This window comes from Opisthorchis viverrini (assembly GCF_000715545.1).
Source record: "Opisthorchis viverrini unplaced genomic scaffold opera_v5_42, whole genome shotgun sequence".
Taxonomy (NCBI): Eukaryota; Metazoa; Platyhelminthes; class Trematoda; order Opisthorchiida; family Opisthorchiidae; genus Opisthorchis; species Opisthorchis viverrini.
This window is the reverse complement of record NW_008751698.1, coordinates 1,888,250-1,908,093: the sequence shown is the minus strand read 5'-3', so window position 1 is coordinate 1,908,093 and position 19,844 is coordinate 1,888,250. Positions and strand designations below refer to the sequence as shown.

General features: G+C 42.0%; 1 protein-coding gene across 1 annotated transcript in view; it reads left to right on the top strand.

The window, feature by feature from the left end:
* T265_03115 (hypothetical protein) overlaps positions 1 to 19,844 on the top strand; it is a gene marked incomplete at both ends in the record, with an annotated part of 70,889 nt that continues 51,045 nt past the window's right edge. The window contains 9 exons of the mRNA XM_009167520.1: positions 1 to 81; positions 4,924 to 5,054; positions 5,557 to 5,680; positions 7,405 to 7,485; positions 10,091 to 10,150; positions 11,448 to 11,534; positions 13,245 to 13,429; positions 16,624 to 16,705; positions 18,256 to 18,550. Of these exons, the coding sequence (XP_009165784.1) occupies positions 1 to 81; positions 4,924 to 5,054; positions 5,557 to 5,680; positions 7,405 to 7,485; positions 10,091 to 10,150; positions 11,448 to 11,534; positions 13,245 to 13,429; positions 16,624 to 16,705; positions 18,256 to 18,550 (1,126 nt within the window). The remainder of the gene's footprint in view (positions 82 to 4,923; positions 5,055 to 5,556; positions 5,681 to 7,404; positions 7,486 to 10,090; positions 10,151 to 11,447; positions 11,535 to 13,244; positions 13,430 to 16,623; positions 16,706 to 18,255; positions 18,551 to 19,844) is intronic.

Genomic DNA, 19,844 nt, shown 5'->3' with positions numbered 1-19,844 from the left:
ATGCTCTTCAACCCCGACGAAGAACATGCTGCATGTGGAGTGGGCTTTGTTGTCAACACGAGAGGATGCCGTTCGAATTCTGTGAGTTTGATTTTGTTGATTATAACCCAAACCCGGCTCTTTGATGTGAAGTGTTATTGATTGGACACGTCAACAAAGATGTAACAAATGGGAATCGCTGTGCGTACAACCGTCTCATTAAGGATGAAGTCGGTCAGTATCACCTACCAAAAGCACAACGGTCGCGATTATTCAATTTAAGAGGGCATGATCCAGCTCACTCGTGTCTGAGTCGGTGCATTTCCACTTGAAAACACCAAAAACTAAAAACACTCATAATTACGGAGAGAATAGCTCGCCGCAGGATAATAGACTGAACTGCATTCAGCACAGTGAGCAAAGGCTTCACTTTTGCCGCTGTATCATAACTTCAAGAAGAAAGCGATTTTTAGCTTTTTACAACTCATTGATGGCAGCGAAGCATTGGTGCTGGACGCTGACCTCATGCTGTCGATGTTAATGATGATGATGATGACAACTCAGTGACAACGTCTGGTCAAAACCCATAAAACATTTTGACTAGGCAGGTATAAAGTGAGTCAGAACTAAAGACCGCTGAATTTTCGTTTTTACCCTGCCTAACTCAGTGCATCATTTGTCCTTGAACTTTTTACGCCGCACGTTGAATGATGCTCTGTGGTATCTCAGCCCTGCTGCCCCCTATGAGTTACACGGTAGCTTTGTGCTCGGAGGCAGCACAATTAGAAGACCGTTATTATTCGCCAACTGCTCTCATTTGCCCACTGATTTGATTTAGAGTGGTTTTCTACCTAGTAAACCCCAGATAGGGCAATACCGATCGTGCGTTCTCGGAGAGCTTTCGATAGCTCTATGAGTGATGTGTTACTTCTAGACTATATTATTATTATTATTATTATTATTATTATTATTATTATTATTATTATTATTATTATTATTATTATTATTATTATTATTATTATTATTATTATTATTATTATTATTATTATTATTATTATTATTATTATTATTATTATTATTATTATTATTATTATTATTATTATTATTATTATTATTATTATTATTATTATTATTATTATTATTATTATTATTATTATTATTATTATTATTATTATTATTATTATTATTATTATTATTATTATTATTATTATTATTATTATTATTATTATTATTATTATTATTATTATTATTATTATTATTATTATTATTATTATTATTATTATTATTATTATTATTATTATTATTATTATTATTATTATTATTATTATTATTATTATTATTATTATTATTATTATTATTATTATTATTATTATTATTATTATTATTATTATTATTATTATTATTATTATTATTATTATTATTATTATTATTATTATTGGTGTTGAATAGCCTCCAGGCCCCGAATATTCCAGGCTCTAGATGGGTCTGTTTTTCAGTTAGCTTTCATTCATGAGTTATGAGAACGATGATTTGAAAATTACCTGCCTCATCCAGACATGGGTGACTTCGCTGTTTCGGTTTTGGTAGCCATCTCCCATGAGTGGTGACGTCAAGCGCAACTCCATGAACACGGATCCCAGACGATACTAACCTACTTGGGATCGTGTCAGTCAATTTGCCAATCCACTACATCGATACAGTTGTAGTGGAATGTAGTGTAGTGCGAAATAGGTATCGCACTGGAGACGGCGATTTCGAGAATATATCCAGGTTGAAATTTAGAGTCCGTTAACCGTCTGATGGACTCGAAATTTCGTAGTAATTCCATATCTGATAGGAATATACGATACCATGTAGGGTAATTTACTTTTGTTCTAAAAGCTCCCCCTTGCATCATCACCACCTTTGTATGCTTATCGAGAAGCAATTTAGCCCCACTAATGCACCTGATCTTTGTGGATGTTGTCTACCTCTGTCCTTATTCACAAGTCCCTGACAATGATGCAATTAGATTATTCAAACTACAGCGAATGTTTGATGATTCTTACCACTCAGCAACGGACCTAAAGCTGACGTTGCGTCAGAACGATTAGAAAACACTCGTTCGTTGCGGGATGATTAAACCGGATGACCGAGCAGCAGCTGTTGTACGGAAAATACAAAATGCTGAGCAATCCACTGTATCTATAACAAAATAAGAAACCATAAAGTTGATGTATGAACGAGTCTGCATTTTTCTACTTTAAGTTTGGGGCGATTTTTGCAGTTTTCAAATAAAGAACTACTGACAGTAAAATAACGACAACAAGCTGGGCGAAACATGAGAACATCAACAAATGCGCAAGTATTTTCATACCGTGCTTTAACTTTGGTAGTAGTATGAAATCCCATGAATTCGCGGTCAATTACGATGGGCAAATGAAGGCTAATAGCGTTGATGAAATGCGGATCGTCTTCTGGTGAAATTTAAACTAAGATACCCACAACTAGTTGCAGTTCGTCTGAGCCTCTGGAATTACAGACGAGACATTTAATCCTACCACACCTTTGAACGGTTGCTGAACTTCCAGTGAACCAGCAACGTTTTCTTGCGGCATTACTTTCGTCAATATTCCTCTCGTGGCGATGGAAATTTCCTAGACCTCTGCAGTATTAAAACCTGCGTAACCGTGGCACAAAACAAACCCGCGTCTTATTTAAAAACGTACACGGCACATCTACAAGTTCTAAGTCACGCCTAGTTCGTTATAAGGCAGAGCAATACCCGTCGTCTATTCGATGCCGGTAATTTCCAATAAAGGTTTCATCTTGTGAAACCACTCTGCTGAAAAGCTGAGATGCGCACTGGTGACGCTTCTCAACAAGTACAAAGCAGCCGTAAAGTGCCCTCCTTCTTTTCAGTATAGGTTGGTTTCACTTTTTATATGTCTGGCGGAAGCGTATAAATTGCGTTGCGCATACTTGTTCTCACTTCACTGAAGGCTCCTACTTTGAGTTCAGAGAATCGGAATCGCACCCCAGACAGCTGGTTTGATTTGACTATTCTGTACCAACCGATGATTTTTCTCTCGCGAAACGGATTTTCTATCCGAATGCCTGTAGTATATCGTAGTATCGTCACGAAGAGACTGGACCTTACCGTGATGTGGCGGTTTGTGTACCTCGGAGACCCATTGAGCTATACTGGGAGGTGTCCGCGTTACACTCACAGAGTCTCTCATACCAGGTTGGTCAATGGTTAGAGGTCTGATGAACACAGTCTTCTGGCCCTCCAGGTTGGGGGTTGGAACACGTATGGCGACTTGTTCCGTAGAAATGGTAATGCATTTACATTTCCCCGCCAAACACCGCTGCCTTGCGGTTAGGCTTTTGAGCCAAAGGCTTTGGTTGAGGACCCTAATCGTCCTCCTGTCTAGGTGTGGGCGCCCTGGCAGTATCCCAGCCCTCGTACAACCATGACCTACACATCGTAGCTTCCTGATTCTGAGCAAAGGAAGGCATTTTCTTTCCACAACTAGTTATATTCGTTCAAACTTGCAGATCGTTTCGTAAGTGTCAACCCAAGGTAACGCCGTCAGCTACCCGCTCAAGTTCAACTTCGCATCCTAAGAATTGTCCTAGTGTCATTGATGTAATTCGCGGAATGCTGAAGGAAGTCGCATGCCTAAATTTAAGAGCATGGCGCCCACTGGATGGTCGTGGAAGGGCGCATTTGCCCTCAAGCATGCGTTTGCTTAACGGCAGGATATGAGCTTATGATGCTGTCAGCACTGCTACAACAAATTAAGGGGAAAGGCGACCAAATTACCATTGGAAAAATATTGTCCTCTGAGAGATACAAGCGTTTAAAAGTTCATTTTTTCCGAAAGGGAGGACTTGGTCGATCTGGTGCTAAACAGCGGAAACGCCCTTATGTCGGTTACATCTGGGTCGTCATATTGTCAGTAATATATAGAAGAGTAATTCGGCCACAGAAAAATGCAGTCGTGGTGCGGAGGATTTGTCACAATGAGGATCATTAGAAAGAACTCCAAATATCATGACATCTGAATCTGAACCGTAGTGAAAATCCCTGCTGACCATCAGACAAGTTTGTATACCGTATTAGCAAGACTGATCGGTGTGAAGAACAACAGAGAACCTGGTAAACATGTTTGGAGCTAGTCGTACACTTGAGATGTTTGTGGAAATTCTGAAAAGGACAGTGGTGTTCTCCTTATCCAAGCTGGGAGAGGAGCGGTCTGGCAAGAGTGAGGTTATGCTTTTGGATCTCGCGCCCTTCATTTTTCTCACTTGTGTTGCATACCTGGGTTCATATCCAACATTATCCGATCCTCATCACGAATGGTGTCTTACTCCAATCTGGTGTTAAGATATGGGAATCAGAGTATCCACCGATCCTTATCTGCCTTCACTACAGATCTTAGACAATCCTTCTAAGGACCTGACAAATCAATCCATTCGTGTGTACTGCGCAAACCTTGGAGAGTGGATTCACTACTGTTTCCGTGACCCGGATCTGGACTCAATTATAAGTTCCTTCAAGGGTTGATAAAGTGGTGGCATCAGTAATAATGTGTGAGCTTAGCAACTGAGTGGGGCAGTTCAGTCATCTTTCCAAGCCTCACAGACATTTCAAATGAGTTCTTCATGGAATTTCCTTCGGTCCACTACGTCTGGATCAGAAATTAGCTTGATTTGAAAACCAGACTGTTTGAAACATCACGCCACAGTTTGTCAGATTAACTTCTGCTGGTGAACCGCCAATATACAATGATATTATGAGTGGTGACCTCCAACTCGAACTCCACCTGTTGCTTAAAAATCCATTTTGCATAGAAAGTTGTTTCCTGCTGATAAGTCACTTGCTGTTTTTCACCCCTTTCTTTTGCACTACTTTCAGTATCTGTGTTATGATTTAACTTTGCTCTCTTGTTTACATAGATACTGCAAGAAGCTCAGACTATGCTGAACCGTATGGACCACCGAGGTGCTTGTGCTTGTGATGAGAATACGGGTGACGGCGCTGGTGTAATGACCAGTATTCCATTCGAGCTGTACTCGCGGTTTGCTGGGTAAGGGCTTCTGTATTGTCAGTCTAGTCTGTGCTATAAATTCTAGCTACGTGACTGATGCTCGGCCAGCAAATTCCTTACTTGAGTCTCCCAACGACGTAGTTTCTGGAGGACTTCCTGGCCGAATTTCGGCCATACGTTCGTTGCGGTTTGTGGATGTCTATGGTTTGCAGCTTGAATACGCCCGAAACCAAGAATGGATGCCGACGGACTCTAACATTTAGGCTACCTAGTTATTCCACTGCGTGTTGTGCCTGATTTAACACCTATATTTTTGTATGTGGTACGCTTCGCTCTTCAGCTTTTTGGTAAGTTTAATCATCTTGTTCTGTGCTAATCGGTTTCCTCACGTGATCGTTCACTCCGCGTTGCAGTAGACATAGAACACTAGACTTTCGTAGTTCCTAGACTGTGCAGCAAGTAAATTTTTCTGGAACATAAACATTTCCGTGCATCACTTGCTACTCTTGTCTAACATCTCTTTTTCTTCCAACATATTTAGTGAAGCTAACAAAGAACTACCTCCTGTGGGTCAATTTGCTCCCGGCATGATTTTCGTGCACAAGGTCACCGCCGAGCAAACCATGGAAAAATTTGCCGGACTGGCTGAAGAGTGTTGCCTGCAGGTAAACATTTCTTGATTGCTGCTTTTTACTGTTGTTCTGTTTTCTCTGTTTTTTACACTCGAGCTGTTCATCTGATGAAATGATTATTTTCATGCGCTCATGAAGTGCGAAAAGTTTCGAATAATGAAAAAATTAAAATCGTTCAGCTATAGCACCCTTTCGGTGCCTAGCTGCCACGCCAACTTAAGGAGGCACGAGAACTGGAATACTGCCAAGGTTGCCCAGCCTAGAGTTGCTGAGTTCGGGTTCGAATCACGGACCTTCCGGTTCGTAAGCTGACGCCTTAACCACTGAGTGATCTCTAATCAATAGTTGGTGCTGAGATATAGTTTTTTTTTTGAAATCATTGTGATACCCCATCACTGGAACTGAACTGAAAACGATTGGTGATAAACAGGCAACAGAAGCCGTGATTGTGTATAGTTTATGGCATACTTTGAGAGATAAGGCAACACTGTCTACTTCGGATTAAATCATTTCTCAATTCTGTGCAACTGTGGAAAGTCTCCCACGCAAAACACTTTTGGACCACTAGAAAGAATTGAGCGTACTTTACTAGAGGTTTATTGTCGAAAACCTTCACTGGAAAGGCAACTTCATGGTTGTTTCGGGTCAAGCCAGTGGTTAAGAGTAGCTTTCTAGATCGTACGCATCACAGGCCGCCGGACACTTCGAAATCCAAATTAAGTAGATAATGGGAAATAGCTTTCGCATATAAACCCATCGCATTTATGGCTGTAATTGTCTTAGTTCATTGCTCTTAATAACCTGCAGAGTGCATGCCACAGTATATATATATATATATATATATATATATATATATATAAACGGTGTATCAATACTCAACTACGTTTAATTTTTGTACGGCAGTCCGGGAACTAATTCATTACGAGTGCTTGCTCCTCACGAGGCTCTCCTGAGCTCCTGAAACATACATGGTCTCCAAGTTGTGTCCACATGCCCGTAGTTTCAGAATGAAATCCTGAGTCAATGCGAGACTTCAGGTCTAGCTGAGATTGCAACATCTTTCTGAGGTGGATCAGGATCGTCACCAACAACATCATTACTGCTGACTGTAGAGTGGACAATTTATCCCGCTTTGATAACTGAACGTTGCTGCTGTGTTGACAGCTGAACACTCAGGTCAGCCACCCAGTGAAGGATGCTCCTAAGATCACTCTGCCATTGGTTGGATCCAAAAGCCTATCTCTCTCTTCCAGCAGATTGTGATTACTAGGTCGTGGTTTGACCTAGCGAGCCGAACGTTATTTCAGATTTTGAACTATCTTTGGGAGCCTTATTTGAAGTGAGTCAGCTGCTCCATGTACACAACTGTTCTTCAAGTCAACCACACTTGGGTGATCCGAATTCGTCTATGGGTGGTAACGTGTTGAAATATCAGTAGATCGGGTAAGTTTATTGGTTGTTGATCAGGTGGCTGTTGATCTGTTCGCCGAACTTGGCAACTGGCTTGCAAACGTTTCGCCACCATACGAGAAGACATCATCAGTGCGCATTTGATGATGTAAGTCCCTGTTTGACGAGACCCCCGAGTCTAAGTTCAGAGCAGATTAATTTATGTGATAGAATCACAGAGATATACAGTAGATTCATGATTTTGTACGTAACCGTAAAGAGCCCTGTTCAGGTATCCGGTTTTCCAGTCAGTTGGTTTTTCAATTTGCGTGTATTGACAACTGTTTCACAATTCAATCATCCTTCAGATATTGTTCTGGCGCATGGCTGAAGTGGACCACGATGCTGTTGGTGATGTTGCCAGATCGAGAGAACCTGCAATCGTTCAGGTGAGTGCATCGTACGGACTAACCCCTCCTGCATAAACAATAGAAATTTTGCGCATAGGAACTGCCTGCATTCCAGCAAAGTCCGCTCCCTTATATAGTCCTAAGTTGCAAATATTTGATGCAATTTCCTTGTTCGTGGTCCGGCAAACCACAATGCTATCACAGTTCCGAATCTCATCTATCCATCTCCGTTGGAGTGTCCCCTCGATTTGAAGTAGACTGCGGGCACCGATGTGAAGGTGGCATGGAACAAGCAGCATTGATAAAGTTGAGCAAAGGTAGCTAGTTCTAGCCAACCACCATACTGACTCTTGCTTCGATAGACAAACCAACACTAAACATGACTGATTTGGAATTGAGTAATTTATCCGAGATCATAGACTATACTGACAGTTGTTGCTTCCGTAATAACTGGACCCTCAAATGCTTGCATCCGGGTTACTCGTACCCCTTACTTCTGTGTATCCACCTGTACTGACACTGCCTGCATCGCTAAATAGCATCCTGCAAAAGCTAGCTTTTGTCACATTTATGTAAAAATGTGATCTGTTCGAGGTCCACAATGAGAATCAACAGGAAGATATGGCGCTTACTTTAACGTCCCCTATTGCCAATCTTAAAATTAATCAGCAATTGGTGGTATGTTGAAATTTTGAAACTGTCACTAAGTGCGATTGTCAGGTGTAAATAATACGTCCTCAGCCAAGCATCTTAGGACCAAGAGAAGACAACTGTTCCTCAGGCCCCAATGATGAGGACCTGGAACTGAGAAAATTTTGTAATGGATAGTATCCAGTGCCTTCCACTTAATTCGTTTTACATAAAAGACTTAGCTGTGTCTGGGACATTGCTTAGATGGTCGTTCCGCCCAGTTACTCTCCATAGTACCGCTTCATGTGTATGTTTGGACAATTCAGCAATCTCGGTTCGCTTTTCACTTCTGGACAGTTTACGTTTCACTTTCACCCATAGTGAATAGTTTATTTCGAAAAACAAAGCAAGTAGAGTGGCTGAGATAATTTTCGGGTCTTACGATAAGTTTTTGGAATTAACCTCTCGAGTTATACAAAATGCTCATAAATGTGTGATTGTTAGTACGTGCAACAGTTGAGGAAATTGGAAGTATTCAATAGAAACCCGTTTTAAACAGTCGCTCTGATTGGGTGGGGCCCTCAAGAGATCGTAGCTTACCGAGTCTGTGGATTATCATAATCACCAGTGTAAAACTAGGGTTTGTTAGTAATTTTGAAGGGAAACAACTGTAGCTTGGGTGTGTGGATGGATTTGGCTCAGATCTTTTCACCAGGAACGCAGCAACATATCCCAAACTGAAGCACTTATGTCTGCGGCCAATTAGGCAACAGTTAGGAAACCGGACTTGGTAGATGTACGCGTTTCTTATATTGGCTCATCAGTACCAAAGTATCGAAAACCGGAAGATGAAACTCACATTTTCCACAAACAGGGGTGGCAGTCACCTAGTCACCAACCGATCGGCAATGAACAGAAACAACATGCGCGTCTAGATCGACGTAAACCCACTATTTCCTCCAGTTTCCTCCGAACAAACAATGAGAGCTCAAACTAATTGATTTAACCTCGGCGAACTTGAGAACACCCGAGTTTTTAAGAACGCTGAGGTTTAATCAAAATGTGGTGAGTCGCTTATTGTGGCAGCTTACGATCAACCAAGGGTTATGACAGAACCAATGGTGGTCCCTCTGACGAGGTGGCCTAGCCATGTTTTTGTTGGTCTCAGATACCATGACACTAGGGGGAGTCGCCGGTGCTCATCACCTGGCAGAGTAACACCTGCCCCTTATTTACGTCCAGGTTGTGTTGGTACAATCTCACGGGCAGCGGAGTATTTATGTGTGTACATTATGTTCCGACATCGTCTCTGTTGTTCGCACATATGTGAACGGTGTGACAGCCTTTTCAATTAATCAATTAATCTTGTCTCCCCCAACGATCTTCCATCTAATAGTACGCACTGATTGGTTACTTTGGTCTATTTCGAGAGTCAGTTTCATCTATGCTTTCTGCATTTGTACACAATGTCTTGTTTTTTGCCTCATTGCAACATAGCTTTGAAAATCCACCTATCAGTTAGGGCAACTCGTTGATTGGGACAGTGATTCCGGTTGCAACTCAGACTAAAATTTAATCTCCTCTCTCAGATGCGGTGTCAATCAAATGGAGCGGACATAAATTAGGAACAACCCACTGCTTCTATTGAGCTTGCGCCGGTGTGTTTCTCTACACACCGTTGGTGATTCACTTGATGGTCAGCTTCAGAGCAGTTTTGGTGACTGGAAACGTGTCGTCCAGAATTCGTTCTTATTCGGCCCAAATTTTGAGGTATTCGGTCGAGCAGTTTTCCCATCTGTTCCGGGTAAAAGCGCATTGGCTATCATTTCCACTTACCGGTCGTAGCTAGAGAAGAAAATATAGACTGAATGGAGGGTTTTCAGAAAAACAAATAGTCAACCAACTTGGTGCACATTGTCACACTTCAATTCTCTTCGCTCGGTTTTTTAATCGCACAATTTCCCACCAGTAAAGTACCGAACTGCTCTTACCATGTCGCCCTAAACTTTTTCAGGTATTTTTAGTTCCAAGGTTTGAGGAGAAACCCTTCGATGTGGATAAATTTCGAGGAGAGGTAAGCACTGGCCACCAAGATAAGGCTGTGACAATATTGTGCTTAGTGCTTCATATCGAATGGGCTTTCTTTCGCATTATTGCTTTGCACCTCATCATAAAACTCAGTCGGCTAGATTTCGCCCTGCTTTGAACCGACCAATCAGTGATATTCGGTGTCACATTTCACGAGGTAACCTCCAACGAAGAACTGATCCTTAGGGCACGGATTTTTTTTGACTACACCCTCTTAAAAATAATTAGGGCTCTCTTATTGGTATCTCCAGAATTCGGAAATGCTGTCAGTTCAGTCATAGTTGTCATTCACGTGTAAGTACTCTGTCTGTCACTTATGCCAGGTTAATACAGGTCATTCACACATCAATGCACACAAAGATGTGTAGATATTTTAAGAACAGCACATGAACATGAATAGCGACGGTTCATTGGGTAACACAGAAGAAAAGCGTCTGTTCAGTTAGGAACATGTATTCAGTGCATTACAAGCAAAGAGTAGATGTGTTCACTTCACTTAACTTATTAAGTGAAACTTTCATAGTGCATAATCCTGAAAGATCCTGAGTCTATTGAAGTATCTGTGGAAGAGAAATCACAGTATTGTTTCGAAATGTCGAATAACAACTCTCTCGGCTATATCTAGATTCAGCTGATTTTTAGGCTGTATGCAGTGCATTGCACATGCTTGCAGCTGATTGATGATTTTAGTTTCTGCTTTTCTTGTCGAGTACCGAGTTAGTATATGTCCCCCTTTGGCCGTTACATCCGCATTTCACACATATAAAAGGATTTTTCGAAGCTTCTGGCGTCGTTCGTGAATATCTGATTCGCGGCATGGGCTTATTGATACTCAGCTTTTGAAGAGTGCTTCCTCCATTCTGAAACCTTTTTCTCTAAGTAACAAACAGACTCCTGAGAGTAAAATGTAGACTTACCCTTAGGCACTGATTACTTGCCTATCTTGGGCGGCCTATAGTATGAAGCACTGTCGCTTGCCCGTGTTGTCCTAGATCCAATTTCGATTAATATCGTATCGCACTGGGATGAAAACCTCAAGGATGCCTTTTTGATACCGATTCGCAATTCCGCACAATAGAACACAAATAATGGTTGACACGATGATCGTAGCTCCTGTGACGCCCTTTGGACTGAGTGAATGGGCAGTTTGATCGTTCGATATTTCAGAAGCAGCGTATTCTTACTGTTATTCAAATATTGCCTCTGTGCACTGCTTTTTGTTGGCATGCGGTGCTGCGGTTGCTCATTACTCAACAACTTTTGCCTCTTGCATGATCACACAGGTCTTCTTACTCCGTAAATATGCCAGTCACCAGCTTGGAGAGGACTGTTACATTTGCAGTCTATCGCCGGACACTGTGGTTTACAAAGTAAGTAAAAATGATCTGTAACCCTTTTCTATCCATCACTCACACACGCATTCAACAATACCTAAATACCTCAGATCAGACTGTCATCCTGATTTGGAGATACCTTCGGTGAGTGTTTAGGTGTCCTCTGTGCACTCGCCACGCAGTCTTGTTCCGTTACCTGTCACCTGCTGCTTATTGGCTGGATCGCCAAATCCATTAATTTGAAGCTGAGCGTTTCCCAGCAGTGTCTATAGTATGTCACATACGCGCACATACCAAAATCCATATCCAGTACGTACTCTGCTAACAGAAAACAGATGCATCAGTATAAGGTCACTACGTTGTGATAAGTTCTAGCACAGTGACACTTCGATTAAACCCAACGAGTTCAGTGCCTTTTCTGTCTCGAGGGTGAATCCGAATCGGTGGATGCTAATCTCATCAATTTAGCTATTATTTTTTTTATTTTGTGTTCAGTTCGTTCTTGTTTTGTTGCACGAGTGCATAGAAGCGCGATAAAGAGTGGCTGGTGCGTAGCCCGGCACTACGGTATAACGTTTGGTAGCTTTAGCCTTTTTCAGTCGTATGCTCTCAGCTACCCTTTTAGTATTCCAGTTATCAAGGAGGTTCATCGTTTCCTTCTATCCTACAAGCTCTAACGCACCGAGTATCAATCGGGTTTCGACCAGCATCTCTAGATAATAACAATCGTCCCACACCACAATGGTGAAAGTTAAGGGATAACATCATATATAGTTTCAGTGAACACAATAGTACGAACATAAAAAGATTGGTAATGTGCTCATGTGTGCGCACATTGATTCGTAATCTACGGAACGTCTTCCCTAGAGTGTCATGAACCGAAGGTTTGATGACGGGTGGCTTGCCAAGGGGGATGAGTGAATTACGAATTTTTCTTATACGGTACGCGACACGCTTTACAGGATGAGGTCTTTTTAATTCCTCCTGTGATGTGGCACCTGCTTGAAGACGATGCATCTCCGCCATTAGTTGCTGCTCTGTTTAACTGGACATTTGAGCGTCTGGGCACCTCATTCCCGGTTTATTTGTCGCTGAAGTGAAGCCACTCTTCAGTTAAGTCAACTGCATTCTTGACCAGACCTCCTCAAGATTTACGGTATCCATAGAGTCCACGGCCTTGTTCCTCGGGGGTCTATTTATCCCCCGAAGAAAACGTGAACTTCATAACCTGTAGCAAAGTGCAGCAAAGACTTATTTGTTCTCAGGGTCAAGCGACAGTTTTCAATGCAAGCCAACGCGACGCTTGACTATAAACTATAAACCTAACTGAGGAGACCCAATTTTAAACCTTTAATATTTTTTTGCTACTGATGTTTAATCTTAAGTTTTTGCTGAGACAGTATTCATCCCCAGTTCTTTCGCCTTCAACGCAATTTATTTGGTGTTGAACATACACACTTGCCGTGCAGCTCTCCTATTGATGATGGAACTGCACCATTGCAAATTCTAGTTACACCACGTTGTTGTGTAGAACATTTTGCAGCTGAAGGACAATGCTTCTGGAATAGTCAGCCTAGGTTGGGGCTGATGATCAGTGAGGTGTCTCACCTCGGCGCACAAGTTAACTTGTATACTGACAAAATTGACTAGTACTAAGAACGTTTTACGGTTAATGTTGTGCTCTTTCTTCCATTTGGTGTTTAAGGATGTTCCTCATCTCTCTAATTCTTGTCCCGCCTCTCTCAGGGAATGTTCACCACCAAACAACTGTGGACATACTACAAAGACCTACAAGATCCGGACTATCAAACTCATTTTGCAATGATTCACAATCGCTTTTCCACCAACACTCTACCATCATGGGGGCGAGCACATCCGCAACGTATGCTGGCACACAATGGGGAAATCAATACACTTCGGGTAAACAATGGGTTTGTTATTTTTTTCACGTTCATGTCGAAGGTGTGCCTGCACACAGTGATTCATACATTACTCATCACCACTGGATATCAAGCACAAAAACGAATCCAGCATTTCACCTTTCTCTAGAAGCTTAAATCCGCATCAACCGGTCCTTTCTGCTTTTGTGAATACTATTTTCCCCTATTTACCATCCAGCTTGCCATTTGAGTAATCTGGCGCTAATCACTAGCTTGGAGAAAAGGGATCCGAGTCTAGTAGTTCACAGACAGTGCACGCCTTATTTTGGCAGTGTCGCTGGAATGTAGTGGGTTGGGGAACTACCAGGCTAGATGGCTTTCCTTCTCGAGTTGCGATGCTTTGGCTAAGGAAAGTTTGATTGGCGAATCAATAATGCCCAGTGAATCTTGCTAGTTGATTGAATCGAGGTTCAAGCATCGGACAACTAAATTAGCTTGTTCAATTTTCGGATTACGTAAGGACGAGATTGGGCAGCTTGGAGACTGGGTTGTAATGTTGACGACGGTCTTTATTCTTTTATGTGCTCGCACTTAACCATAAGTAGCGATCTAACAGATACTTGTGTTGCCCTCGCAAGGCCGGATCATTGTCGCTGCGCTGAGCTTTGAACCGTAGTACAGCCATCTATCATAGTCATATCCAACGATTTAACCAATTACGCTGATAAGCTCTACCAATGTTGAACCACCTGCGTGCTTCTTCGGTGATTATGACTGGGTAGGGGTTCCAGAATCACAATTCAGACCGATAGCTTTTTGCTCACGTGAGACTAACCCAACAGCAAACTTAGTGTTAAAAGCATTCGACGCTCTTCGATTTCACTGACAACGGTAATGTTCTTGCACAAAATCGCTGGGGGAATAAACATCTGGAACGTGCCCTATAACGGTCGGTCTTACTCCCCTTCCACCCACGTCACTGTATGGGACGAAGGCCCTCTCTTCTAAGCGACGTGTAAATGTTCTGTAGAACTAACTAGGTCTGTGCTATTTATTCATAGGAATGGGTGACAATCGCTAGTTACGGTAATTTAGATTAGTTACTGTTGTATAGACTTGTTTGAGTCTCATTCCAAAGAGAGTCCGGTATCGGTTGAAGCTGCTTGCAGATTCTTTTTTCATTCCAGAGACTAGCATAACTGTGCATGCTGAAGCAGACAACGGTAATGTGTTGCAAACGTCCTTTCTTAACGGCAACCAAGCCATCCAAATCTATAGTCGTACTGAAAACCTGATGCGTATTATTGTGAGTACCAATATAAATCGCCCCGTTTTCTTAAAGTAGTAACAATTTTCGGCCTAATTCTACCCACGGACTCTTTACATCTGTGTTATGACTATCCAAGTAGGCTCCCTATCTAGTTCTTGTCAGAATGACATGGCGGATGAACACAGTTCACACACAATGAAAAAAACGCAGAAGGTTACTGAACAGATTTAAGTTAGTGTTAAAAAGTGTTAAAAAAGAGAACAACGCAAACCAAAACAGGAAATAAATCAGGCTACTTCCTGCGACATATGGGCCAAAGCCTTTCCGTATTTGATGCAAGTGTGAAATAATCACCATGGTAGCTCTCTTGTAAATATCCAGCCAAGTCCAAATGGACGACTGTTATACCCAGTCATAATTCTCCGTTATCCGTCTGACTCCGAAATGATCAAGCCATCATCTTATTTCTCTGATTTGAATCGAAAGCAGTGAAAGCAACTGGATGGAGCTTACCTGGGTTGGTGGACAGAGGGAGCCATCCTACATCACTTCGATTTTCATCAGTCTTAACGTTTTTCTTGTTTTTGCAGGAGTAAGGTGGTAGTTACTGCACTGAATGAACTGAAAACCTGCTCTTGACTACACTGTTTAATCCCTACTCACGCATTCGAAACTGTGAACTCCATTTTCGATATTTCAATTTGTTTCGATACGCGCCTACGACTAAGAAGCAACACCGCAATTAATAGTCTTTAATTATGATAGATCGGTTACTAGTGTCAATTCGTCCACGAGTCTCTGTACAGAGCGAGCTGCGTGACTTGACATTTGTTATCCTATAAATAATAATGATGTCTTTGGGGCTAATCACACCCCCATTCCATAGAACCGTACGGTACTTACGGATGAAACGGGGATCCGAACTCCTCTTATGACACAAGTGTGCTCAGCGATTTACGGTTGTCAACTAATGTCGATTGTTGTTGCATCCAAGATATTCGGGAGCATTCTTCTCGATACCTATCACACGTCTGGTCTATGTGCACTCTTCAAGTGGAGGTAAATATATTTGTCATATAAGAAGTAGTATCTGACTGAAGAATAAAACAGAGCGCAATTTACCCCCATTCGAATATATTTTGCCTACAGTACTAAAGAGATTAGGTTTCCTCAACCTGAAAATTCGCTGAACAATTATAATCTTGGCCCTGAGGAATAGACAAGTAATTGAGTCTTTGTGATTTACAAACCTCGCTTTATCTCCAAAGTCCGTATTCTTCGGAGTTTAGTGAGTTTAACCCACTTTTGAATGGCTCATCTCAGGTTTTGTAATCGGTTTTTGGTTCATGGTGTTCAGGCGCGAGCGCGCTGCCGAAAAGTCCATGGCATGAATCCAAACCTAAGTTTTCTTTTCCTCTCATCCTGTGTTTTGTGTGACAGCTATGCACCAAGAGGGTGTCAGAGCTGAACATTTTGGTTTCATTTTCTTTTATGGAGATCTTACCGTGCGCGCGTATGCATTTTGCATTGCACTGCATGTTAGACAAAGTGGTGCATTTGCTACACCTGACTTTCCCTCTCGTCACGCGAATTCTGACTGTGGGTTGATCTCTCACAAGTTTCCCTGTCTATGTCGAGCGCATCGGTTTTTAACACTAGGTTTTATGGAAGTACAGTTTATTTGTACCGTATCAAAAGCCCCCAGCGTGTAGTGAATATACTCCTTGACTTGGTGCTTAATCAGTACCATCGTTTGCGTCAATCTGTGCGGAATACCATCGTCGTGTGTTTGGATTACCTCGAAACATGATAACACGTTTAGTCATCTTGTTTGAAACACAGAGTTCAATGTATTGTGACCTTGTTATTGTTGCTGAACACTGTGCTGTTGTTTACGGAGTCTTCGAGAATTATTGCAGTGGCTAGGTGTTCTCTAATTCATGGCGTTGCCTTGCCTGAGTTAGAGAAACATTAGAAGTCGGCCAACAGATGAAGGTGTGACTGGGTATGAACTCCTCACTAAGGCTGAATACGTTCGCGTTTTCGGCGTTTATAAAGTAAGTTCAGAACAAAGTCTATTTTCATTGATACTTACTGATTCTCACTATACTGCCTTGCAACATTCTACTGTCAAATGGAAGCATGTGGCTGTACTTGTCGGTCGTAGATTAGTGGTCCACCTCTCAAATCGGACGAAATTTGTCTAGTGTTTCAAGGTCTGTTACTAGGTTGTCTGCAAGCAACAAAGCTGCCGATGATGCTGGTTCGTAGTTCACGAGCTTATTGGTTGATCAGATTTACGTCTCGCCTGCTCAGCAATATTCTAGTATGTAGTTGGTCGTTTTTCGTGCAAAGTAATTTCCGTAATGAATTGAAGGATTACGTAGGGCTCCAAGGCACTCCATAAAGGTGAATTATGGACCTGGATTAACATCGTTCTTATTTAGCAATCGGTCTTTGTCTAACGGCCGCATTAGTTCGTTTGAAGACGGATCTCGGTCGTTGTCCAACGGTGTTAAATCGTTTGTTCGTTCTTTTTGCCACTTAAAAACAGAGAGCTTCGCACTCGTTTCGCTCTTGCATATCCGTTTAATAACACAGTATCTTCGTACGTCTTTTCCTTAAGCTCAAGCCTAAAAATCACTTTTCGCTTTTAGTACTTTTCAAACGTGACTAGTTGCATTATGAAACTAAAATACTTTGTTGCTTACCTATCCGCTTTTATCTGGATAAACAAACTTCCTCCTGGTGCAATTGGTCTGGATGCTGGAGAAGTAGTAATCCTTTTCCGTCGGTTCATAGGAAAGCTGAGAGACCAACTAATATACGGTCAAGATGCGTTCTTGAGACGTAAAAACCAGCGTTTTCTATGGAGCATTCCTTGTTATACAACAAGTTTCAGCGCCGTTTTCTGGCCTCAAGCTAGTCTTCTCGTAATTCATTTTCTAAATTTCCCAATTCTACTTACTTTGTTAAACACCACCATTAAGACCAATATCAAGTTTAATACACCATCTAACATTACTGTAAGGGAGTCCTTTGTAAATATGAATAAGATCTACACGATGAAGCCATTTTGATTAATCGTATGATGAGATCGAGGTTGGATGCTCTAGAAACTTCTCCATAGTGTTTTTTTTTTCATCCAGGTCGCACTTTATTCGCGGCATCTATGGGCGGAACGCGTGCACCAAATAGCAATCCTCAAGTTCGTTCCGACTTCCGCAATAGTTGAGACACACTAAATTTGGAAAGCAAAAGCACGAACAACCAGAAAGTACTAGGAACGCAATCAAGCGGCATGGTAGTTTTCTCTGTTGGAGTTTTTGGCTAACTTCAACTGCCATGAACATTAGAGCAGCTCACTTAGTCTAGTTTTCTCTCGCCTTTTATCCTAACGACGTGCTATTAAGCTCACGCACGCTGGGCCAGGCACCTTACCCACCTCCCCTTCAACTCAAACAATTGCAACGCCGATTCTGTAATATCACCCGTTTTACTTAGATCGTTCTCGCGATAAGCATAATATCGACCTCATCCCCGTAGTTGCCTTCTGTCTTGTCTAGATTTCCCCTCATGGTTTTTGTGTTGATGCTTTTGTTATCAGGGCAATGTGAACTATTGTCGCGCTCGACAGAGTGTGATGGAGAGTCGGAAATTCTCTAAAGAGTTGCTCACAAAACTGTTCCCTATAATCGAACATGGTATGTCAGATTCTGGATCGCTGGACAATCTGCTCGAGTTCCTCTACCATGCCGGTGAGTACTCACTTCCCGAAGCAGTCATGATGATGATCCCCGAAGCGTGGCATAACATGGATCCAAGCCAAGGGGACATGCCGCAGAGCAAGTGGAATTTCTACAAATGGGCTGCCAACTGTTTGGAGCCTTGGGATGGGCCGGGTGAGTGAACAGCTGGTGTATTGGCAGGGCTGTTGCACTGATAGTTAATTGATGTTCGTAACTGTACCCTTGCTTTTGCTCTCTACCGGTCTCCTTTCATAAGCGGTCACACCACTACTAATTTCTGTTAACAGTCCTGCTGTTTTGGAGTTCGAATAAATATGGACCTCCATCCTCTATCGCCCGATTTATTGAATTATCCTCATTGATATACCTAGCTCTATTGTTGCATGATGGGACTTTCCGAAATTGTGTTTTACCACGAGCCCTCAGCCCAAACGTCGCTCAGAATTCTAAGCAACCTACTGTATTCCTAAAGCATGGATCGCTTTTTCATTTATGCCTTATTTACACAGGTGCAAAGCATCCTAAAGAGGCTCCTGGGAGTTTTTTGCAACCCTTTTTACTCGATACATAATGACCAATGATGACACTACATCCAATATCTGCCTGCACCAGTTGTGTTGTTCAGCTTCGAGTAAACTGCAGTCGAGCGAGTGTTATCCTGGTCACTCATGTCCAACAAAATTTCCGCTTTTTGGTAGTGTGCGGTTCTGGAATTTCGGTGGAGATTTCATCCTTTGAGTGAAGCCAATTTATACTGAAAGTCCGGGAAGCATTGTATAGCTGTATCATCCCTCTTGGTAATCATCAGCGTACATCTTACGAAACTCCAGAGGGTGTCGAACCCGCTACCTCTCGGCTAGTAGTTTTTCGGACGAATAAAATTTACCCAATGAGTGGGACTTCCATCTGAGATGTTGCAGTAGCTTTCAATGCGATAAACGTGTCAACACAGACCTTGTTGGCGCACTTCGTTTTTTTTTCATCCGCGTTGGTTCTTCCACTTTACCCGTTTCCTTCCTTTGTAAACTTTTTCCTTTTATCTCGATTGTGGCGCAGGGAGTGGAAAAAAAGTTGTCAAAGCTGATGTAGGTAGTTTCAACAGGCTAGTGTAGATCGACACAAAAGCGCAGATAGTCAGCCAGGGTGTGGTAATGTGCGGTACAAAACGTAAAAACGATAGCTGATGGAAACCGTATCTCCATGTAATATGATGTTATGTAGTAGCTTGCTTTCCAGATAAAGGAAATTCAAGTACAGAATCGGAATACTATAATCCGAGGAACAGAATGGAGCGCACTCATAGGCAGTGCAGATGTACCGATTACAGACAGATCAGTTCAATATCCGCTGGAAAGCTGTTGAGAATCTCGAGAAGAGATGCAAAAAGACCTATTTATATCGGAAATAGGAATGTACAATTCTGGCTTCACATACGTCACAATGCCCT